Source organism: Chiloscyllium plagiosum, chromosome 3, assembly GCF_004010195.1.
Source record: "Chiloscyllium plagiosum isolate BGI_BamShark_2017 chromosome 3, ASM401019v2, whole genome shotgun sequence".
NCBI lineage: Eukaryota > Metazoa > Chordata > Chondrichthyes > Orectolobiformes > Hemiscylliidae > Chiloscyllium > Chiloscyllium plagiosum.
The window spans coordinates 82,600,904-82,624,649 of NC_057712.1; the positions used below are offsets into that span (position 1 = coordinate 82,600,904).

The 23,746-nt window shown below is 41.5% G+C and overlaps 1 protein-coding gene across 6 annotated transcripts in view; it reads right to left on the reverse strand.

The window, feature by feature from the left end:
* epha7 (eph receptor A7) overlaps positions 1–23,746 on the reverse strand; it is a 302,889-nt gene that overhangs the window by 219,354 nt on the left and 59,789 nt on the right. The window contains exon 4 of one of the 6 annotated variants that reach the window (XM_043685257.1): positions 12,567–12,816. The exons of the other annotated variants lie outside the window; for them this stretch is intronic. Coding sequence (XP_043541192.1) covers positions 12,806–12,816 — 11 coding nt within the window. The 3' untranslated portion in view covers positions 12,567–12,805. Of the gene's footprint in view, positions 1–12,566; positions 12,817–23,746 lie in introns of those variants that run through there. 6 annotated transcript variants of the gene reach the window in all.

The window sequence follows — 23,746 nt, forward strand, 5'->3', positions numbered from 1 at the left end:
GGTGGATGGGAGATCCCCCGAGGTGATGAGGTTATGGATGGTCTGGGAGATGATGGTTTGGTGGTGGGAGGTGGGGTCATGGTCAAGGGGGCAGTAGGAGGAGGTATCTGCGAGCTGGCGTTTGGCCTCAGCGGTGTAAAGGTCGGTGCGCCAAACTACTACTGCGCCTCCCTTGTCTCTGGTTTGATAGTGAGGTTGGGGTTGCAACGGAGGTACTTTCCATAGACAGAGTACAATGGAGGTTCACCTGACAGATCTCTGGGATGGAAGGATTGTTTCACAAACTGAGCCAGTATTGTCTCAAGTTTAGAATAGTGAGAGTTGACCTAATTGAATATTATATACCTCAAAGTTCTGCACAGGTGGAGATGCAGGAAGGATGGGCTGAATTTTGCCAGAAATCAGCTCAATGACAATTTTGGTGGATGGCATGGAGGGTTTCTCTCTGAGAGGCCTAATGGATTTTCTCACACAGATCTTCCCGATTTCACCATGCTGCTCTGGCGCCCCACTCAAGGTAATGTCCACTTGCCTCAGCAGCACCGAGACTGTCAGGAATTCCTGACATTGGTGCTATCTCTGAAGTACAGCTGAATAGCCAGTCAGTAGCTGGCAGTCTGGAGCTGCAGTGCTCAATTTCTGTAAGTTGCTCTAAATATATTGGACAGAGAAGAATTGGAACTCCACTTTGTTAACAGGAAGCTGAAGGTCCTGAAAGGTGGAGGGGTGGTAGGGAACTATGATGGAGGGTTAAAAGTGCAAGTGGCAAGCTGATGTTGCCAGGTACCCACACTTACTTTGTGTCAGGAATTGCCATCACCATGTTTTGATCCAACGTGTGGGAGAACAGTCAACTGAAAGCAAAGAAGCAAGATTAACTAATAATGAGATCTTAATGCACGCAGATAGGCCTCTCGCTGCTCATTGGTGAGAATCTCATTCTTGATTAGAAAATGGAATTTATTTCTCTCAAAGTAAGGTTCTCCTCACTGTCAATATCACAAGACTTTCCCAATTTTCTGGCCAATACCCACGCTGTTCAGTGGGTGAGAAAGTTCAGTCCAAATTTTCCCCTGGCTGGTGGACATTAAAAGGGAAACTATCTCAGGATAAGATGAGGAGGAGCTTCATCACTCAGAGGGTGGTGAATCCATGGAATTCTCTATCTGAATGGACAATGGGAGCCAGTTCTTGAGAGTGTTCAAGAGAGAACCTGACATGTTTTCCAGGTGCTAACAACAAGAAGGGTTGGGAAAGTAGCACAAGAAGAATCATGTTGAGATATATGATCAGTCATGAGCTAGAATGACACAGAAGCTGGAGTGGCTACTCCTGCCCCTATACTCTTACCTTCGCCATGGAGTCCCCATAAAGTAGGGTTCCCAGTACGCTCCCCTAAATAGCAGCAAGTATTATGTTGCCCTTCAAGTAAGCCATCCAATGCCTCAATGGGCTGCTGAATGGACAATTGAGCTGCTGAGGAGTCTCCCACTGAAAACAAGAGATGTGCAGCAAGGAAATATTGATGACTTTCCCCATCACATTGTCAGTTCAACCATTTCCTGTTCCAACTCTAATGAGCTGGTAAAACTCAAACTTTCATTATTACTGTGTCTGAAAGCAACCAAACATCATCCCTGACCCGACAATACCACAACAATATTGGAAAATGTAGTTTGCAGTCTTTTAAGACATGCAACAGGACAAATAACCTGTGAAATCTTTTAGCCATGGTGTCAAAAAATGTCTTTACACGGTGATCCCAGCATAAAGCTCCATCATTATAAATGCATAAGTGGTAATTCAGTAATGTTTCTTCTATAATCAGGTTTGCATTACTAGAAATACAAAGTCAAATAAAGGTTGACCAAAATCTTTCTTCTTTATTTTGTACTTTTTTGCAGACGTTAAACTTTCCTTTCCCTTGCTCTGCTTTGGTGTAAGATTCTTGACTTGCCAAATTAACCCCACAGTGTCAAGTAACACTGCATGGCTCAGAACATGAACAGGCAACTTGTCCCCAAGTCTCAGCTGTAATGTTAGCTGCAGACATCAACTTCTCATTCCAGTTTTCAAAAAAAAATCAACAGATCAAACACAGATGGCTTTCAAAAATTACAGAGTAGGTCTGTTCCCTTTTTTTTTATTAATGCTACAAAGAGTGTTCTGTTAAAGGTTCAGTAAAAACAATTTACATAATTGCACTGCTATCTCAGTACAATGTAATAACGTTTTTGTCAGTGATTAAATGATAATTTACAGCCTCATCTAAAGTCAGAGAGTGACAATCTCCATTTTTCACATTCCTTTCTGATTAAAATAGTGTGATCAAACAGTACAGACGAGCATTCCGAAAGTGACTCTGAGCAATACATACTCACCTTTACAGCACAGCAATGGAAATTACTGCAGTCAAGTCGAAGGAACGATACCACTCCAGCAAATAGTTTGCTGTCAGCAATGACAAGCACCCAATCTAATATGACCAAAGGACAAACAGTACTGCAGCATAAATATTATGTGCCACAAGCATTCCTCGAGAATAAATATTAGGATGGCATAAATACTGCAGCAATATGATATTAATGTGGTGCTATGTTAGCCTGGGATGAAACTTAGTGCAGCGTAAACACTCCTCTGGGATAAACATTACAGCAACATACAACATGACAGCGCAGTACAGGCCCTTCAGCCCTCGTTAATGTGCTGACCTGTGGAACCAATCTGAAGTCTATCTATCCTACACTATTCCATTTTCATTCATATGTTTATCCAATGACCATTTAAGTGCCCTTAAAGTTCGCGAGTCTACTACTGAACATAAATAGTGAACTAGTATGAATATTATGGCAGTATAAATATTCCTTTGGGATAAATACTACACATAATATTAGAATCCCTACATTGTGGAAACAGGCCATTTGGCCCAACAAGTCCACACCGACCCTTCAAAGAGTAACCCATCCAGACCCATTGCCCTCCCCTATTGCTTTATATTTACCCCTAACTAATACACCTAATCTACACATTCCTGAACACTATGGGCAATTTAGCACAGCCAATTCACCTAACCTGCACATCTTTGCACTGTGAGAGGAAATTGCAGCACCCAAAGGAAACCCACACAGACATGGGGACAATGTGCAAGCTCCAAACAGACAGTTGCCCCAGGCTGGAACCGAACATGGTTCCCTGACACTGTGAGGCAGCAGGGCTAACCACTGAGCCACCGTGCGATAGTGTGAATATTATTGCAATATAAATTTTACTCTGGGAGAAATATTATATCCTATAAACGCTACACAAATTTGAATATGAGGCAGAGTATTACTGCGAGATATGTATTTTTTGCTTGGTTCTTTCATGGTACATAGGCATTGCTTTCATTGCCTTGGGCTCTGCATTCAGAGAAAGAAGGCAGGGGAACCACCTTCATTTCTGAAATAAACTTTATTAAAGGTGACTGGATATCACTAGCAAGACCAGAATTTGTTAATCATTCTTGACCACCCTCAAATTGAAGGAGCAAATGACTGCAGATGCTAGAATATGTACTGAAAACAAAAAGTGCTGCAAATCACAGCAGGTCAGGCAGCATCTAGGGATAGATAGCTCTTATAAAGAGTCATTTCGACTCAAAACGTTAGCTTGCTCTCTCTCTCCATGGATGCTGCCTGACACTGTGATTACCAGCATTTGCTGTTTTTCAATGCCCTCAAATTGATTGGCTTGCCAGCTCAGTTCAGAGGTCAGTTAAGAGTCCAGCATACTGTAGAGCATCTGGACCATGTATGGACAACAGCTACCCTTCCCGAAGGAAAATTAGGAATCCACGTGGGTTTTACAACAATCGATGACAGGTTTGTGATCAGCATCACTTGAGGCTAGCTTTTTATTGTAGATAAATAAAATAAAGAACTGCAGAAGCTAGAAATCTGAAACGAAGAAAGAGAAATTGCTGGATAAAGTTCTCTGCAATTTCTATTTTTGTTTTTATCTTTATTTTGGTTTTTATTCCAGATGCTGTGGTAGGATTTGCACCCCTACCCACATAGCATTAGCCTAGTCTCTAGATTACTAGTCTGCTGATATTAATACTTCAGTAACCTCTCAGTCCTCTCTGTGCTGCAAGCTTACCCTTGCCAAAGGAGATGAAGTGCCAGACCCTGTAAAAAAGGCATCAGATACTTGATGGATGCATCAATTCAATAAGGATTTTGAGATCCCACAGAGGATAGATACAGACCTTTGGAAAGAGTCAGTCATGAAGAAATTGGGATTGGTCTCCTTCAAGAACATTGGAAGTGTATGGTTCTGACTACCCCCTTGGATAGAGATCTTGTCATTAAAGCAGGTACCACATTTTGAACAGACATATCAAGATATTTCTCCCTGCTCCTATAAAGCCTCTCAGGTGAGTAGTTTCTTCTCATTCTACATTTTTCTTGCAAGTTTGTGGTATTGTGATGCTCCCTACTTGGAAATGTACATGTCACAAACAAGGAATTTTGGGTTGTTGCTGGTGCCTGACCTGAGTCTGTATACAGTAGATGGGATGAGCTTTCAAAGTACTTTTCTTAATATGCAAAGAAGCTGAGTTTGGTGACACAGACTCTTTCTTGCTGGAGCTCAAATCTGGCCTTACGAGAATCTTCCCACCACTGACCCCTCCTTCCCACAGGCACAACTTGCTTGCAGGCAATTTAAAAGCTGAAGAAAAACATCAACACAAGTTGCTACATTTTATTCCTTGTCTCTTTCCCAGCCTGACAAATTTCCTCACAACTCGACAAAGTACGTTTATTTGATTCATTAAACCAGCAAAAATGGCTACAATTAGTGAATGTGATTTTTGTTGTCCGTCTTACACTGGAGACCTGCAACAGATCTGCATTTCTCACAGGAGGCATTCCTGACCTCCGAAAAAGGCATACAAATGTGGCATGGTTTTAGTTATACTGAGGAAAATTAGATTTCCTCTGAAAAATTTCTAAATTTGACCTTTCACCTCCACAGCCAGGTATAATTCAGCTCCAACAACTAAACTTCAAAAGTACGTCATTGGCTATAAATGGCTGGGATGTAAGCTAACGAAAAATAACACTTTATAAATGCAAGACTTTCTTTTTCGCAGATTACAATGAAATCAATATTGTAACAGTACAAATGTTTTTGTTTAAATATTACTGTCTCACAAAACCGGAATGGATAGTGACATGCTTACTCACCAGCACAGCAGTATTTAATCAAAAAAAAGGTTTCGGAGGCTCAGTGGTTCAGTGTTTCCTTCTACGTGGGAGAAAGCAGAATAAACCAAATCTGGAAGCTTTTACAAGCCCACTTAGTTGATCTTGTCAAGTTTATATCACATTAGATTTAACATCGACCCGGTTACAAGGCAAACCAAGCCAGTGTTGAGTTCCCTGGGCTCAGTTACTTATGAAATGGAATCAGGGATTGGCCTGGATTTCAGTGAAGCCACTTGCTGATGAGTTTTGTCATGAGTATCAGTGGAGCAAATTCTCACTTTGTACAGAGACATGAAATAGTAGAGTTCCTGGGGATGAGAAACGGAAACCATAGGAGGAATATCTTTGGTGGATGTACTTACAGCTAAAAGCCAAGTTTCCATCCATAATAAGGTCAGAAGTGGAGACATTCGCTGGGCTATTACATAGTGTTCAACACCATCTACAACTTCTCAGATACTAAAGCAATGTCTGCTTGCTTCAACATACCAAATAAATGGCAAGAGACATTTACACCACACAAGGAGATGTTCATCTCTAACAAGGGAGAGTCTAACCATCACTTCTTGACAATCAGTGGCATCACCATTGCTGAAATCCTCCCTTTTAACGTCCTGGGAGATATCATTGACCAGAAACTGAACTAGATGGGCCATATAAACGCGGTAGCTCAGGAGTAGATCAGAGGCAAGATATCTTACAATGAATAACTCACTGCCTGACTCCCCAGTATCTATCCTCCATCTACAAGGCACATATCAAGAATGTGATAAAGTAGTCTCCACTTGCTCAGATTGGTACAGCTCCAAAAGCACTCAAGAAACTTGACTCCATGCAGAACAAAGCAGCTAACTTGACCAGCATTCCACCTTCAAATTTCACTCCAGAGGCAATACCTCAATAGTTCACAAAGGCTTCATCAATAGTGTGCCAAACTTGCAACTTCTACCAACCACAAGCCTAAGGACAGATGACACCTGTGAACACCACCACCTGCAAGGCACACAGCATCCTGGCTTGGAATTATATTTCTGGTCCTTTAGAGTTGCTGGGTCAAAATTCTGGAACTCTGAACAGCACTGTGGGTGTCCCTAAACAAATATGGATTGTGTGGCTCAGAGAGGCAGATCACCACCTTCTCAAGAGCAATTAGGAATGAGAAATGAATGTTGGTCTAACCAACGATGCCAATATCTCAAGAATTAATGAAAAAAATATAATCGGTCAGCTCATTTGTCACCCTTTTTTTTACTGTCACTCAAGTCAAGGAGCTATCAATTGGTACGTTTGAATTTCACATTTGTTGACAAACATTTCATCCATCCAGGCATTGGTACTGACGGATCTGTCAGTTTGGTAATATCTGTGCTGCTGACAGTCAAATTGGGACTGACATAGCTTTTTATGACAAACATCACTTTAGCAATGTTGACTAAAGTATCTTCATCATATCATCTTTATGTGAAGATCCTCCAAATGACAAGTTGTCCCACATGACTTGTCACATGTGACACAAGGGAACAGTAGGATGCTATTTTCTGATTTTGATTTCCAACCAAATGGGTTTTGATTCAAACAATGAAGGAAAGAAAAGTGGCGGGAGAGGGGAAGGGCCTGTAGAGAAAGCAGATGAAGGAGGAGAAAGATGGGAAGAGGGAAGGGGGAGAGGATGAGGACCAAACAGTGGAAAACAAGTAATGAAGGGGCAGGGGAAGAGAAAAGGGAAAATGAGAGAAGAGGAAGAGAGAGCAGTGACTCCAGGTTGCATGAAATCTCAGGGCTTCAAGTTAAACATGGTCAAGGGAGCCTCCTGTTGATTATTACATACACTCCTCCCTCGGCTGATGAATCAGTACCCCTCCATATAGAACAACATTTAGAGGAAGCACTGAGGACGGCAAGGGCACAAAATGTACTCTGGGTGGAGGATTTCAATGTCCACCACCAAGAGTGGCTCGGCAGCATTACTACTGATTGAGCTGGTCGGGTCCAAAACTATGAGGTACCTAATAATAGATAAAACTAAAATGATCAGAGATGTATTTGTCTGTCAGGGTGCGACAGGACACAGTGAACCCAACTTGTGAAGGATGGATTAAAAAATCAAATGGGGGCTCAGCTTCTCAAAACCGGCCAATTTATGTGATCATATTTCCACTGGCAATAACAGTTGCTAAAGAAATAGTAGTGCAACAAAGCAGAAACCTTTAATAAATTTAATATAAAGAAGCTCAAAGTAAGCACTTCAACAAAAAGAAAAGTGGGGCTGACATGTTCCTGCCTTGCACAGTTAAACTGATTCACTTTGTTGAAATAAATTATCTGTAGTTTAGAGTCATGATACCAGATAGATATTGATTGTTGTCACCTATTACATCTTCACTTATCTGTTGGTGGTTTGCTTTCGATGACAATGCAATTAACTGTAGCATCAGAGATGAGGGGTGCTAAATTCGCTAGTCTCCAGCCACTGATATGGTGGTCATGTCAAGTGTTTGACGTGTGCTAGTTGCTTCTGATATAGACAGTAGGCCAATGTTGTGCTCCCTGCTAATTTATATAATTGTAATGTTCAAGCTGTGGGGCAACTAGAGGATAGCACCAGTTAAAGTAAGATGCATTTCTTAAAATCGCACACTCCTTAAAAGGGGACGCTGTGGTTGGAGCGTGTGTTGAAAGTCTTTTGACAACTGATCCTGTTCTGAAAAAGACAGAGAATGACAAACATACAAAGATGTTGGTTTTAAGACTTTCTAATGCTGCACTGGAGACCTTGGTACGGGAGATGTAAAGGAGAGATGTCCTGTTTTCACAGGGGGCCAAGACGCCCTCCAGAAAATATTTCTGATGGAAGTGGGGCCTTAGAATCATGACAGTGTCAATAGCAGAAGTCACACCCCAAGGACCTTGATGCAGTGTAAGGAGAAATTCAATGTTTGCAGATGTGTTATCAAAGTCAGTGAGTGCCTCTTCAAATACCATAACCTACTAACAGCACCACTAGCTCAAAGCACTACTCCCCCATTGTTCCACTATCAGGACTCATACATATGCCAAGAAAAAATGGTTCAAGTAGCATCATTACAAAATATTACTCATCAAACTAAATCAACTGCTCAGGATCAGACAGCACTATCAGCAATTTTGATCTCTTTTGCATATTGAATAATAGTATTTCTATAGCAAATTTTCAAAAGTGGAGGATCCCAGATAATAACAAATTAGGAAATTAAAAGGAGACATAGGTTTTGGTGTGAAAAGAAATAGATCAGCACAGCATTTGAGAAAACCATAAACACAACTTAAAAAGGAATGATTCCCAACAATCCTCTGTCCTGCTGGGAATACTAGAGCAGACCAGCCAGGAAGTGTTTTGTATCTTATTCATCATACCCTATTGAAGAGGGGAACATATTGCCTTTTGGAGACAATGTTGTTTCACTTGCCCCTTTTATTGCTGTGTTCTCTTTCTTCTGAAGGAATTACTTGATGCTGAAGTTGTTGCCACCTAGCTCTGCAACACCTTCTGAAGTTAGATGGTTCATAGAGATTTCAAATATAGAAATGTAGGAAGCACACTTAACATAATTATGCAAAATTGCAGAATCTCTTCATTTGCCTCCAGGTAAGCCTGGACTGAAAGAAATGGGACAAGGAGGGCAGTTAGAGTTTAATTTAGATAACTCATTTTAGGTGCTCATTTTGGAAAGGCAAACCTATACACTTCATGGTAATGTCCTGGGGAGTGTTACTGAACAAAGGGACCTTGGAGTGCAGGTTCATAGTTCCTTGAAAGTGGAGTCTCAGATGAATAGGATAGTGAAGAAGACATTTGGTATGCTTTCCTTTATTGGTCAGATCACTGAGTATAAGAGTTGGGAGGTCATATTGAGGCTGTACATGACATTGATTAGGCCACTTTTAGAGTACTATGTGTAATTCTGTTCTCCCTCCAAGGGTTCAGAAAAGATTTACAAGGATGTTGCCAAGGTTGGAGGGTTTGAGCTACAGGGAGAGGCTGAATAGGCTGGGGTTATTTTTCCTGGAGCATCAGAGGCTGAGGGGTGACCTTAAAAAGGTTTATAAAGTCATGACGGGCATGGATATGGTAAATAGACAAGGTCTTTTCCCCAATGTGAGTGAGTCAAAAACTAGAGGACATAGGTTTAAAGTGAGAGGGGAAAGATTTTAAAAGAGACCTAAGGGGCAACATTTTCATGCAGAGGGTGCAGCGTTATGGAATGAGTTGCCAGAGGAAGTGGTGGAGGTTGGTACAATTACAGCTATTAAAAGGCATCTGGATGGGTATATGAATAAAAGGGTTCAGAGGGTTATGGGCCAAATGCTGGCAAATGGGACTGGTTTCATCTAGGATATCTGGTTGGCATGGATGAGTTGCCAGAAGGGTCTGTTTCCGTGCTGTACATCTCTATGACAATGACTCTCAGTCATGTGGATATGTCCTGGACTGCCGAGTGGACAAATGAGGACATTCTTGAGACAGCTGTTGTATAATGAGGAACTTTCTTTAGGATTTGATTTTAGGAAAGTACAGATTTTGGGTGTACATGATAACAACCAGATGGGAGTGACAGATTATGCAAGATACACCTGGAAAATATGCACAAGGAAGACTTAAGGTGACATGGATGGACAACATCAAAATGTGGACTTGTGCCTCTATGTGACAGGCTGTGAGAGCAGGATAAAATGGAATTCCATGCAGAAAGATTTGTTTGTAGGTTGGCCAAGCCTTTGGTTTGAGGATGGTTGAAAGGCAAGAAAAGACAACACAGAAATGTATTTACTATAAATTACGGAAATTTATACAAAGTTTAATAAAGCTTCAAAATTACAAAATAGCTTATGTATAGTGTCTTTCTTTCAGTACAAAATTCTTGAATGTACCATGTCCTCTGATATACTACATCAGAACAAAAGCCATGATAACATCAAAAGGACGCCAAAATTCCTGTATTGGGATCAAATGGAATTTTCAAAGCCATACTTAATAACAGCAAGATTGATGGCAATATCTCCCTGGAGGCATCTTTCTAACTTGTTGCCTCTGAGTTTACCATCAAAAATTGTAGCTTGACCAAGGGAGGTATCACTCAAAACAGAGGTGTCCTTGCAGAGGTTGCAACTCAAAAATACTTATGAGGGGTACAGCAGACTACCCTGCCTAATCTGAGGGATTCCCCCTCAACACCGATCTTTAGATAGAAGGACTGGCTTTTCCTGCCCATGGAGTCCTCTAGAGCATGGTGCCTTTAGCCACCCCTACTCCCATACCTATTGGGACAGCCAAAGGAGGCCATGTGGAATGTCAATGATCCTTATAAATGGCCTTTAAATGAGGTCTCAGTTACAGGGTTGGCTACTCACTGCTATCCTGAAACAATTCCATTTTATCTTCTCGGTGCCCCATTTCACTCTTGCTATGCAAGGTCTGGGAAAATTCTTCCCTCCAAGTCTGAAGGAATATCAATCATATCATCTATTACTTTTCTTAAAAAATGTCAATAATAAAGGGGCACAACCTTTTCACTTAAGCAATAGCTGCATTTGAGAACATTCACATTTGTTCAATGGGCGTGAGAGTATAACAAAATAAATAACTGTATTAACTAGAGACCTCTCCTAAATTGCATTTGGTTCACCAGCTCTTTCACACATATCTCTATTTCCCTTCTTGTAACTCAAAACTCCAAGCATCATTGCATTTTTGTAGTCGAGGTAGTAACTGCTTCCTACTAAAGCTTCATGAAAAAAAATCTGTCAGATAGCATCCCTGGAGCAGCTACAATGTAAACAAAATACCCTTTAAATGGTTGTTGGTCTCCATTGTGAACAATATGTATAAACAAGGCTAATTCTCAGACAGCATCAGCAATAGAGGTTGGAGGGCACTAAGGCAATCACTCAGAGCCACTTAGAGCTTTGTTACTTGGCAGTCCACTTTCACTGAGCATTGCTCTGCGCTTTTATCAGGACTTTTACATATTTTTCCTGGAATTTGTTTCATCTGCCGCTGTCAGAAAGTCCTGCAGATAATATTTTGCATGTTCACAGCACAACAGCCCTCCTGCATCTTTTTCACAAAATCCATTTCTCCCGGCAGAAATACCAAGGGCAATGAAGATACAAAATGGCCAAAATGGATTCCATTATGCATAAATGGAACACGCACCGATATAGCAATGAACTAACCTGAGACTTCAAAATTTAATAACTGACAAATGCCAGCTCAAAGGCTACAGGACACAGATCACAGAATCCCTTTGTGTGGAAACAGACCATTTGGCCCATCAGGTCCACACCAACCTTCCAAGACATCATCCCATCCCATTCCTGTAACCCTGCATTTCCTATGGCAGATCTACTTCACTTGCACCTCTTTGGGAGAAAAGCACAGCAAACCCCTATGGATAGAGGGAAAATGTGCAAACTCCACACAGACAGTCGCCTAAGGGTGGAATCAAACCCGGGTGCCTGGCACCGTGAGGCAGAAATGCTAACCACTGTGCCACCATGGATCAGGCTTTATAAAATACACAATGCAAGAAGAATTTAAAGATATTTATTTTGACAAGACCTTTTGTGTCCTTTGTCAGCAACAATTAACTTACAGAGAATTCACATCAAATTAGGGAAAATGAGAATAAAAAGTTCAACAAATGTACAAAGCTGCTTTTGCATTTTAAAATCAATACTAAAATAATCTCAATATCAATTATTTGAATTTTTAAACAGCGAATAAAATCTGAAATTATCTACAAATAATCACAATAAATAATACATCACAGTATTATTGTCATAATACGTCAGCATTTTTCTGTATGCCAAGCAAGAAACTTGACTCATTGACGCTTGGAATTACTACTGAGTGTTTAGTAACACTAATATTGTTTATGATCTTTGGAATGAAATTTGGTGAGTATGAGATTTTCTTCTCTGTCCTGATAGAAAAAGAACTCTTTGACAAATGTTGTGGTTGCTCAGTCATTAATAACCACTATTGGCAATCTGACAAAATCTTCAATATTATTGGAATTTTCCTAATCTGGGAAAATAGATGAAATTAGCAGATGTGGTATTTCAGAAGGCTTTTGATAATAAGACATTAGTAAACAAAATTACAGGATGTCCAAGAAAAACTGACAATGCTAGGGAAATTCTGCAGGGCAATGTTATTGGGGGGGGGGGGGGGGGGGATGTTGTGGGGAGGTTCCTATCTGACTCTTCTTCAGATCTCATCTTCACAGATGCTGCCAGACTTGCTGTGGCTGGTCCAACACTTTGTTTTTATCCATCATTTGCAGCACTTTGCTGTTATTGCAGGATTTTGGATGAAATGTAATATATTTGTATTGATTGAGAATTGATTAATGGGCAGGAAACAGGTAGTAAGAATAAATGGGTCACTCTCAGGAAGGCAGGCTGTACTGAGCAGGATACCACAAGGAAATGTGGCTCTGAGGTAGTAGATTAGCCATGGTCCAGTTGCATGACATAGCAGGATCAAGGATTGAATGGCCTTCTCCTGAACCTATTTACAATGTTGCTAGGGATAATAAAGAAAAACAAATCAAAGTCTTGCATTTACATAGCACCTTTTCATCCTTAGAATGCTTCAAAGAATGTTTACTTTTGCAATGCATTCCACAAATGTAACAAGGGCCTGAAGGCAGTAAAAGCTCGCAAATCTCAACTAAATTAAATGGTCAGTTTATTGTTACTTTATGGTGGTGTTACTAGAGAATGGAACATTTGTCAGTAAACAGGGTAAACTCCTTGTTTCTCTTTCAACAGTGCCAGGGGATCTATTACACGGTCATCAGCCGACACTTCAAAAAGATGAGGACAGCCAAGTATTTCAAAAAGCCTTTGATAAAGGCGCTGAAAGAGTTTGACATTCAACATAAAACCAAAGTGCGAATAAGGAACTGGACCGGGAATATCAATGTTAACAAATAATGTCAGAATGGGCGAAAGGCACTGAAAGACATTCTCTAGGATGGGGCAACATCTGCAGTCTTCCAAGTCTACATGAATGGAAGCAGAAATCCAATCCAAAAGCAGTCACATTAATGAACCTAGGTAACAGACAACCTTCTACAGTTTAGCTTCAATTTCATTACTTCACCTGACATGAGCTTTTTTTCTTTCTGGTGACAGAATGACACCAATTTTTAGACTAACTAATGCTTTAACCATCAAACAAGTTTTCTTTTCACTGTTAGTAGATCCTAAAAGCAAATCAGGAATGCGGTTGGTGGCAGCCAGACTTGCAATTCCACACCACCAGCTATTTTCCTGGTTCATTGCCACTATTTCAATATCAAGTGCTGATTGGAGTTGGCTATTAGGGATAATTACAGGATGTATTAGGGTCCTGTTCCAATGAGGAGAGGAGACATCCATTTGGACCATAGCCACGTTAGGAAGTTGGAATGCCCAGTAGTCAAATAACCATTTAATTCCTTATTTTCAAGTTCCAAAACAAATCAGTGTTAATACTTACTGGTTATGCTTTATTCAAAATGAGTGAAACGTGGGCTGGTCAGTGGTAGTCTCCCTATCTGTGGGCGAGAATTCCTGGATTCAAGTCCCACCTGCTTCAGAGGTGAGTGATGACATCTCTGATTAGGTTGATTAGAAAATAGCAATGTTTCATCCATTGTGGGATGCTGCCTCATCTATAGCCACTGGAGCACAGGCTTGATTCATTGCTGTCCCATGGAAATTTAGCAAATCCACCATCACAACCCTCTGAGTTTCAAAATACAACTGACTTGTTCATTAGTGGGTGACACCCGTGTTGAGCTGCCCTCTGTTTCTGTCCAATGCTGATCAGCAGCTTCCACCTCAGCCAGTGGGAGTGTAGTGCATCAGTGATTCGGTCCCACGCCTGAGAGTGGGCTACTGTCACTATCTGCACATTGAGCCCACTGCCTGACCAATTACAGGTCAGGCCTCTTCAACATCTGGGAAGGCCCACCTCAAACACTCCATCCAGGCTCAGAACCCAGTGCTGGTCCAAATGTTAGACACTAAAATAAACCAAAGAACCGAGGGTCTAGAGATCCCAACCAAAAACAGAAATTGCAGGAGAAACTCAGCAGATCTGACACTATCTTTCTGAAGAAAGCAGAGTTACATGTTTCTAGTCTGGTGACTCTTCAAGAATAATTCTGGTGGAGAGTCACCAGACTCAAAACGTTAATTCTGCTTTCTTTCCACAAATGCTGCCAGACCTGCTGAGTTTCTGCAAGCGCCATCATCAAATTCTCTCTGCCACCTCACACGCTCAGGGCTACCACTCATTTTAACTCCACCACTGCACATACAGCTTATTAAAGCTCAGGCGCTACAACTCTCACTACTGCATGTATTATGTCAACTCAGTAACTCACATTTGCTTCATCCCCCTGAACTACTAACCCTTCCTGCTCCCTGCATTTCCTGTTCACTCACCTTACCACCTCTCCCGCTTCTGCATCACCATTAATTTTTGTTGTTCTTTTCTCATTCACGGGATAGAGCTGTCGCTAACAATGCAGTATTTATCGCAGCCAATTGTTGTAGGTCTGGAGTCACATGTAAGCTAGGCGAGGTAAGGATGGCAATTTACTTCCCTGAAGGACATTAGTGAAGCAGATGGATTTTTCTGACAATTGGCAATGGATTCACGGTCATCATTAGATTCTTGATCGCAGGTATTTATTGAATTCAAATTCTACCATCTGTCATGACAGAATTATGAATTCATGTCCCCAGAACGTTACCTAGCTGTCTGGATTAACAGTCCAATGATAATACCACTGGGCCATCACTTCCCCATCAACTGCTCTTCCATCAACGGTTTTTGGTGAGATGTTTTCTCATTTCTCTCATGGTTTAAATGGTGATAAATGTCTAGTCTCATTCACTCAAGATAAGCTTGGACAACCTCTCCTTCTTTTTCATCTGGTTAATGAAATTTGATTGAAGTGGAATCAAACAAAGAACAGCAGATGCTGGAGATTTGCTCTGTCATTTACAACTGGACGTGACAGGTCAGAGAGGGACTGAATCAAAATGGAGTGGTGCAGAAAGTAATGCACTCCTTCAATGAAAAGTGCAGGAGGGCAGGTCAGGCCACACCAGGTGTACCTAAACATAAGGTGTCAAACTGGTGAAGCTCGAACACAGCACCATTTACCCAGTCAGCAGCAGGAGTGATAGATAGGATTAAAGCAATTCCACGACACTGCCCATGAGGTGGGAATGTGCTACTGTCTTCATTTTCTAAAGTTGTCTATGTATATGCATAAGGGCAGGGGATTGGGGGTGGAAGGTGGGGAGGGGAGCTAGTGGAAGAGTGGCAAATACCCTTGCACTTGCCTTGAACTGCAGCATTGATTTAACTTGTCATTTTGATGATACAGTTTGTGGACAATATGCTTGAAGTCTGTTATCTTCAGGTTCTTCATTTGTAAAACTAGCCGTGACCTGAAAATACAGACTGATTTCACAGGAGCAGGATATCTTGCTGTATTTATATACAGAAGAAGTAATGAGTGATGATAATGTCGCGAACAATGAGCTATGAGAAAAAATACTCTCTAGAAAACTCATTGGCATTCATTTATTACAACATCTGAGTCTATGTTGCAATTACACATTGTTCTGCTTAAAGTCGCCTTCACCTGGCTGACTTTCATGTTACAAAACAAAAGCTGCATCTTGTGATTCTTTCTTTCTCTATTCTTCTAAAATTGCATTTGTAAGTCTGTTGGGAGACAGCCTGTAGTTCAGAGCTCAGCCATTCTGAATAGGTTGAGTCAACAGAAGACATGGTGTCATTTTCAGACAGGGAAAAAAGTCACAAAACAAAATCATGATTTACCAGGGTATTCAATTTTCAGCTTGAGGCATTTCAGTTCATGGCTTGATGCAAAATCAAACGCATTCTCAATTCCCAATTCTCTTTTTTATTTCTTGCAGTACCTCACATATAATTTTCCAAACATTTCCAGGGTGTTATAGAACTTCATTTGGTTGGTATGATTGCACCAGTGTAGTTATGTAAATAATCTGATCATTGTTTCCCCCCAAAAATCTGCTTAATATCAATGGTTAGCAGGACCATTGATTCATTGACTCATACAGCATAGAAACAGGCCCTTCAGCCCACCATGCCTTTTCCAGCCAACAAACACCAAACTACATTAATCCCATGTACTTGCACTTGATCCATAGCTTACTGTGTCCTGGCATTTTACGTGTTTAACTTGCAATGTTGAAAGAGTATCTGCCTCCACCACCCTCTCAGGCAGCACATTCCGTATATTTACTATCGTCGAGGTTAAAAAGAACTCTTTCTCAGATTTCCACGCAACCACTTGCTCTTCAACTTAAACTTATGTTCTCTGGTCTTAGACACAGTTCCAAGTATCCTATAAGCCTTCCTAACAGCTGTTTTGACTTGCCTGGCCACCTTCAGAGGTTTCTGCACGTGAGCCCCAATCTCCCTCTACTCTTGTACTCGCCTCAAAGTTGCAATATTGAGATGAACTATCTGTCCATGTCTTTTCTACCAAAATGCATTACCTCACATCTCTCTGCATTGAAATTCATCTGCCAGGTATATGCTGTGGAAGGAAATGCCACTAACATTGGACTAGATGGGAATGGAGTAGAGACCGTCGCGGTAATGTGTGCCCACTGTAGCTACAGAACAGGAGCGGCAAAGTACCAGATTAATGCTACAGTAAATTGTGCAATGGAAGCAATGTGGGCTTCAAAGGAACCAATGTATACTGCACACTTGGGAAATGGGAGCTTTTACATTGCCACATGGCAGCAGATACAAGAAAACTTGATTCTAGCCAGCGAGAAAAGGGAAAGCCGAATTAGTAGAAATATATAAGAAAGACAGAGTTCACCTACAGGTTACGGAGAATTGGAAAGATAGTTTGACACTGTATTTGAGCCAATATTCTTATGAAATCCCCTTCAATTTCATAAGAAATGAACACCTAACAATGATTTGAGAGCAGGCTCAAGGGATACACAGAACTCTTCAGCAATAAACTAGAGTCTTAAAGTGTTGATCAGATTGATGCTTCTGCCCAGTGTGAGGATTTATGTGACTGGGGCTCAAATGTACAAATACACCCATGGATCCAGATTATTTCCCACTCCCAAATTATAATTGAAATGCAACTAGTAATATATCTGACTTACCTCAGTTACCATGCAAGGAAGGGCTTACAAGAAGTGGCAGCAGAAAGTTAGATTTGGCAATTATGGTAATAAGGTAATGAATTATATAGTTGGAATATAGGATTGATTGATACAGATAGAGTAATCACCCACCTTTCTGACATTAAGTTGGATACCTAGCCAGTATCAATGGTGGCAGAGGGTAAAGTAAATAGTTGGTCAGTGTTTGTTGGTCGGCTTCTTTGGGCTTTTAGTCAAGGGGCCAAATGTAAGGGCTATGGGGGGAAATTTGGATACGACTTGAGTTAACTTGCAAATCCACTTGAAATTCCAGATGGAATTAGAATGAGGTAGGGTTAACTTCACAAGTATAATTATATAAATCAGTTACAATTCATTCTGATTTATTCAAGAAATTGGACAGATTAATAGAAACTTTAGTTAAACCTCAAAAATGCTGAGATGACGATGTAGCAAACAAGGCTAAACCAGCACTAACCCCAAGGCCTTCTTTGGAAATGAAGTATGAGGTTGATCCCATACCACACTGAGCAAGCCAAAGAAATGGTGTTTAGTCAAGGGTGGGAATGAAGCACAGTCTTCAGGGAGGAGCTAGGCTGGCACCTTGGAAAGTATGGAGTGGTGAGACCAGGGGTAACAATTGCCTTGCCACTTTTGGAATGTGTGGAAAGCAAGGCATTCATCTAAATCCGACCATTTCAGAATTTGAGCAATGTACTGTCTATGTGACTTACAGTGTATACATACCTAATGAATCCTTGATGAGTTAGAGTGTAAGCTTGGAATATTTTTTGGAGTAGTGTCTCCCAACACTGGTTCAATAAACTATCGCTGGCCTGTACCTCAAGGCTCCTGAGAGTATTTTGTTAAATAATCGATCACAACAGAATGTTGACCCTTACTTTAAGGGTGCTGGAGTGTAACAGCACCTGAACACTGTGCTGGTGGGACCACATCTGGAGTACAGTTTGGGTTTTGGTCTACAAATTTAAGAAAATATCTTGTTTCATTGAAGGCAGTTCAAAGACGGCTTATGAGGTGGGGATGCATTGTGTCATAAGCAAGGTTGAAATAGACTGGGACTCTACTGACTGGAGTTTAGACAAATGAGAGGTCATAGAGTCATAGAGATGTGCAGCATGGAAACAGTCCCTTCGGTCCAACTCGTCCATGCTGACCAGATATCCCATCCAATGTAGTCCCACCTCCCCCAGCACCCAGCCCATATCCCTCCAAACTCTTCCTATTCATATACCCATCCAGATAACTTTCAATTGTTGCAATTGTACTAGCCTCCGCCACTTCCTCTGGCAGCTCATTTCATACATGTACCACCCTCTGTGTGAAAAGATTGCTCCTTAGCTCTAGTCCCACCTCCCCCAGCACCCAGCCCATATCCCTCCAAACTCTTCCTATTCATATACCCATCCAGATAACTTTCAATTGTTGCAATTGTACCAGCCTCCGCCACTTCCTCTGGCAGCTCATTTCATACATGTACCACCCTCTGCGTGAAAAGATTGCTCCTTAGCTCTCTTTTATATCTTTCCCCTCTCACCCTAAACCTATGCCCTCTAGTCCTGGACTCCCCAGCCCCAGGGAAAAGACCTTGCCTATTTACCCTATCCATGCCCCTTATGATTTTAAAAACCTCTATAAGGTCACACCTCAGCCTTCGATGCTCCAGGAAAAACAGCCCCAACTTATTCAGCCTCTCCCTATAGCTCAGATCCTCCAACCCTGGCAACATCCTTATAAGTCTTTTCTGAACCCTTCCAAGTTTCACAACATCCTTCTGATAGGAAGACCAGAATTGCACACAATATTCCAACAGTGGCCTAATCAATGTCCTGTACAGCTGCACCATGACCTCCCAACTCCTGTACTCAATATTCTGACCAATAAAGGAAAGCATACCAAACGCCTTCTTCACTATCCTATCTACCTGTGACTCCACTTTCAAGGAGCTATGAACCTGCACTCCAAGGTCTCTTTGTTCAGCAACACTCCCTGGGATCTTACCATTAAATGTATAAGTTCTGCTAAGATTTGTTTTCCCAAAATGCAACACCTCGCATTTATCTAAATTCAACTCCATTTGCCACTCCTCAGCCCATTGGCCCATCTGGTCCAGATTCTGTTGTAATCCAAGTTAACCTTCTTCGCTGTCCACCAACCTCCAATTTTGGTGTCATCTGCAAACTTACTAACTATGGGAACATTTAAGCAACTGCTGGACATGCACATGGATAGTAGTGAGTTGAGGGGTGCGTAGATTAAGTTACTATATTTTACATTAGGATTAAATCTCGGCACAACATCGTGGCCAAAGGGCCTGTTCTGTGCTGCACTTTTCTATGTTCTATGTTCTATACCTCTTATGCTCGCATCCAAATCATTTATATAAATGATGAAAAGCAGTGGAGCTAGTACTGATCCTTGTGGCACTCTGATCTCATTTAAACACTGGTGGCTCAGCAGTTAGCACTGCTGCCTCACAGTAGCAGGGACTCGGGTTTGATTCCAACCTCGGGCGACTGTCTGTGTGGAGCTTGCACATTCTCTCCGTGTCTGTGTGGGTTTCCTCCAGGTGCTCAGATTACCTCCCACAGTCCAAAGATGTGCAGGTTAGATGTATTGGCCATGCTAAATTGTCCATAGTGTTAGGTGCATTAGTCAGAGGGAAATGGGTCTGGGTGGGTTACTCTTCAGAGGGTCAGTGTGGACTTGTTGGGCCAAAGGGTCTGTTTCCAAATGGCAGGGGTATCTAAGCAAATAAACATAGAGGACTCTTCAGGAGCTTGACAGACTAAATGCTGAGTGGACTTTTCCTCTCATGGGAGAGTCTAGGACTAAATGGCATAATCCCAGAATAAAGGGGCACCAATATATGGCTGAGATGAGGAGGAATTTCTTCTCTCAGGGGTTGAGAGTACTTGACCTTCTTGCTACAGCCAAATGTGGGACAGGGTTATTACGTATATTCAAGGCTTAGATAGACAGAATGTTGGTCAGTATGGGTTACGGGGAAAAGACAGGAAAGTGGAAGTGAGGAATGTTGGATCAGCCATGAATGATGAAGTAGCCTCATGTTCCTATTTCTTATGGTCTTCTCAATTCCAACAATTTCCCAACATCACATGTTAATCTAACTCCTTTCTGCCTCCCTCCTTTTTTGACTAAGTGTGTTATATTTGCATTTTTTCCAATCTGCTAGAACCTTTCCTGCACCTCAGGAATTTTGTAATATTATGACCAATGGATCCACTATCTCTGTTGCCACTTCCTTTAAGACCCTGGGATATAGACCATCAGTCCCTCGGGTCATTTCTATCATCAATCCCCACCATTTGCTCAGTACTTTTCCCTCTTACTATTGAGATAATATTAGTTTCTTCCACTATGAAAACTGAGGCAAATAATGACTTTGTGTCTCTGTCATTTCTGTATTCCCTACTATGAACTTCCCTGGCTCATCCTGCAAGGGACCAACATTCATTTTAGCTACTCTCTTCCATTTTATATAGTTAAAGATGTTTTTGCTATCTGCTTTATATTTTGCTTTGTTTTCTTTAGTAATTTATGTTTGCTCTTTTTATGATTTTTTTAAGTAACCCTTTAATGATTTTTAAAATTCTCCCAATCTTCAAGCATGCCACTCGCTGTTGCAATATGGTATGCCTTAGTTTTTGCCTTTATATTATCTTTAACTTCTTTGTTTAGCTATGGATATTCCCCCTCCCCCTACAATCGTACAATGAAAAAAGACATTGAAAACTGCACAACTATGGCCTGGACAGTTTTCCCAGAAAATAATCAAGAAGGCTAGTGGAACTTGTTTGTAGGATCAATAGATCGTGAAGTAATTTGATTAAGAAGATTAGTGCCATTATTGGATTTGAAAAATCATCAATTAAGATATAGTGCAACCATGTAATTATTTTCAAAACAAACTTTTGTCTTTCATATTATATTCCTGCTAACACAAGCAATTCAAATAACTTTGAACATGTAAAAGGGTAATGGAAACTCGCCTCCACTATTGTACAGTGAAGGAAATTTGCATTTTCCATTGAACTGATTGAAAATATGGCATTTAAAAACACAGTTTAAGGAAAATATAAGGATTTGCAAGAACGCTACATAGAACATAGAACAGTACAGCACATTACAGCCCTCGATGTCATGCAGACATTTTATCCTACTGTAACATCAAACTAACCTGCATTCCATTCATGTTACGATCATCCAAGTGCCTATCCAAGTGTCGCTTAAATGTCCGTAATGTATCTGACTCTAGTACCACTGCTGGCAGTTTATTCCATACACCCACTACTCTCGGAGTAAAAAATCTACTTCTGACATTTCCCCTAAACCTTCCTCCAATTACCTGCAATTATGCCCCCTCACGATAGACATTTCTGCCATAATTGAACACAATATTCCAAGTGTGGTCGAACCAAGGCTCTATAGAGCTGCAGCACAACCTCGCAACTCTTAAAACTCAATTTCCCTGCTAATGAAAGCCAATATGCCTTCTTTACAACCCTATCAACCTGGGTAGCAACTTTGGGATCTATGGACATGAATCCCAAGAACCCTCTGTTTTTCCACACTGCCAAGAATCCTGTGTTTTAGGCTGTACGCTAAATTCAAATTCAACCTTCCAAAGTGAATGACTTCACACTTTTCCAGGTTGAATTCAATCTGCCACTCTTCAACCCAGTTCTGCATCCGGTCAATGTCCCATTGCAACCTACAACAGCTCTCCACACTATCTACAACTCCACCAACCTTTGTGATATCGGCAAACTTACTAACCCACTTTTCCACTACCCCCTTCAAGTCATTCATAAAAATCACAGAGCAGAGGTCAGAGAACTGATCCCTGCAAAACATCACTGGTCACCGAGCTCCAGGTTGAATACTTTACATCTACCACCATCCTCCGTCTTCTATGGGCCAGGCAAGTCTGTATCCAGACAGACAGATTTCCCTTTATCCCATGCCTCCTTACCTTCTGAATGACCCTAGCATTGGGAACCTTATCAAATGCCTTTATAAAATCCATGTATACCACATCCACTGCTCGACCTTCATCAGCATGTTTTGTCACATCCTCAAAGAATTCAATAAGGTTTGTGAGGCATGACATGCCCCTCACAAAGCCATGCTGACTATCTCTAATCAAACTATTGTTTTCCAAGTAATCATAAATCCTGTCTCTTAATTTGTCCACCACTGACATAAGACTGACTGGTCTGTAATTCCCAAGATTATCACTATTCTCTTTCTTGAACAAGGGAATAACATTTGCCGCCCCTTCAATCATCTGGCACTACTCCAATGGACAGTGAGGATGCAAAGATCATCGCCAAAGGCACAGCAATTTCCTTCCTTGCTTCCTGTGGTAACCTTGGTATATCCCGTCCAACCCAGGGGATTCAGCTATTCTTATGTTTTTCAAAATTTCCAGCACATCCTCTTTCTTAACATCACCTGTTCTAGCATATCAGTCAGTTTCATGCTGTCCTCAGAAACATCATGGTCCTTCTCAGTCGTGAATAGTGAAGCAAAGTATTCACTAAAGACCTCCCCTACTTCCTCCAACTTCAGGCACAAGTTCCCTCCACTAGCACATGACCCCGATAGCAATCCTGAGATTACTACTCTGCTCATCCTGCCTTCTAGATTCCAACCTAGCTCCCCATATTCTCTTTTCAGGTCATCAACCCTTTTCCTACCTATGTCATTGGTACTGATCTGTACCACGACTTCTGGCTGCTCTTCCTCCCCCTTAAGAATCCTGTAGACTCGATCCGAGACATCCCTGACCCTAGCCCCAGGATGCATCACACCATCCGGGAGTATTGCTCATTGGTACTGATCTGTACCACGACGTCTGATGCTCTCCCTCCCCCTTAAGGATCTTGTAAACTCGATCCAAGACATCCCTGACCCTAGCCCCCAGGATGCATCACACCATCCGGGAGTATTGTTCATTGGTACTGATCTGTACCACGACGTCTGGTGCTCTCCCTCCCCCTCAAGGATCTTGTAAACCTGATCCAAGACATCCCTGACTCTAGCCCCCAGGATGCAGCACACCATCCGGGAGTCTCGTTCATTGGTACTGATATGTACCACGACTTCTGATGCTCTCCCTCCCCCTTAAGGATCTTGTAAACTCGATCCAAGACATCCCTGACCCTCGCCCCCAGGATGCAACACACCATCTGGGACTGTTGTTCGTGACCAGAGAA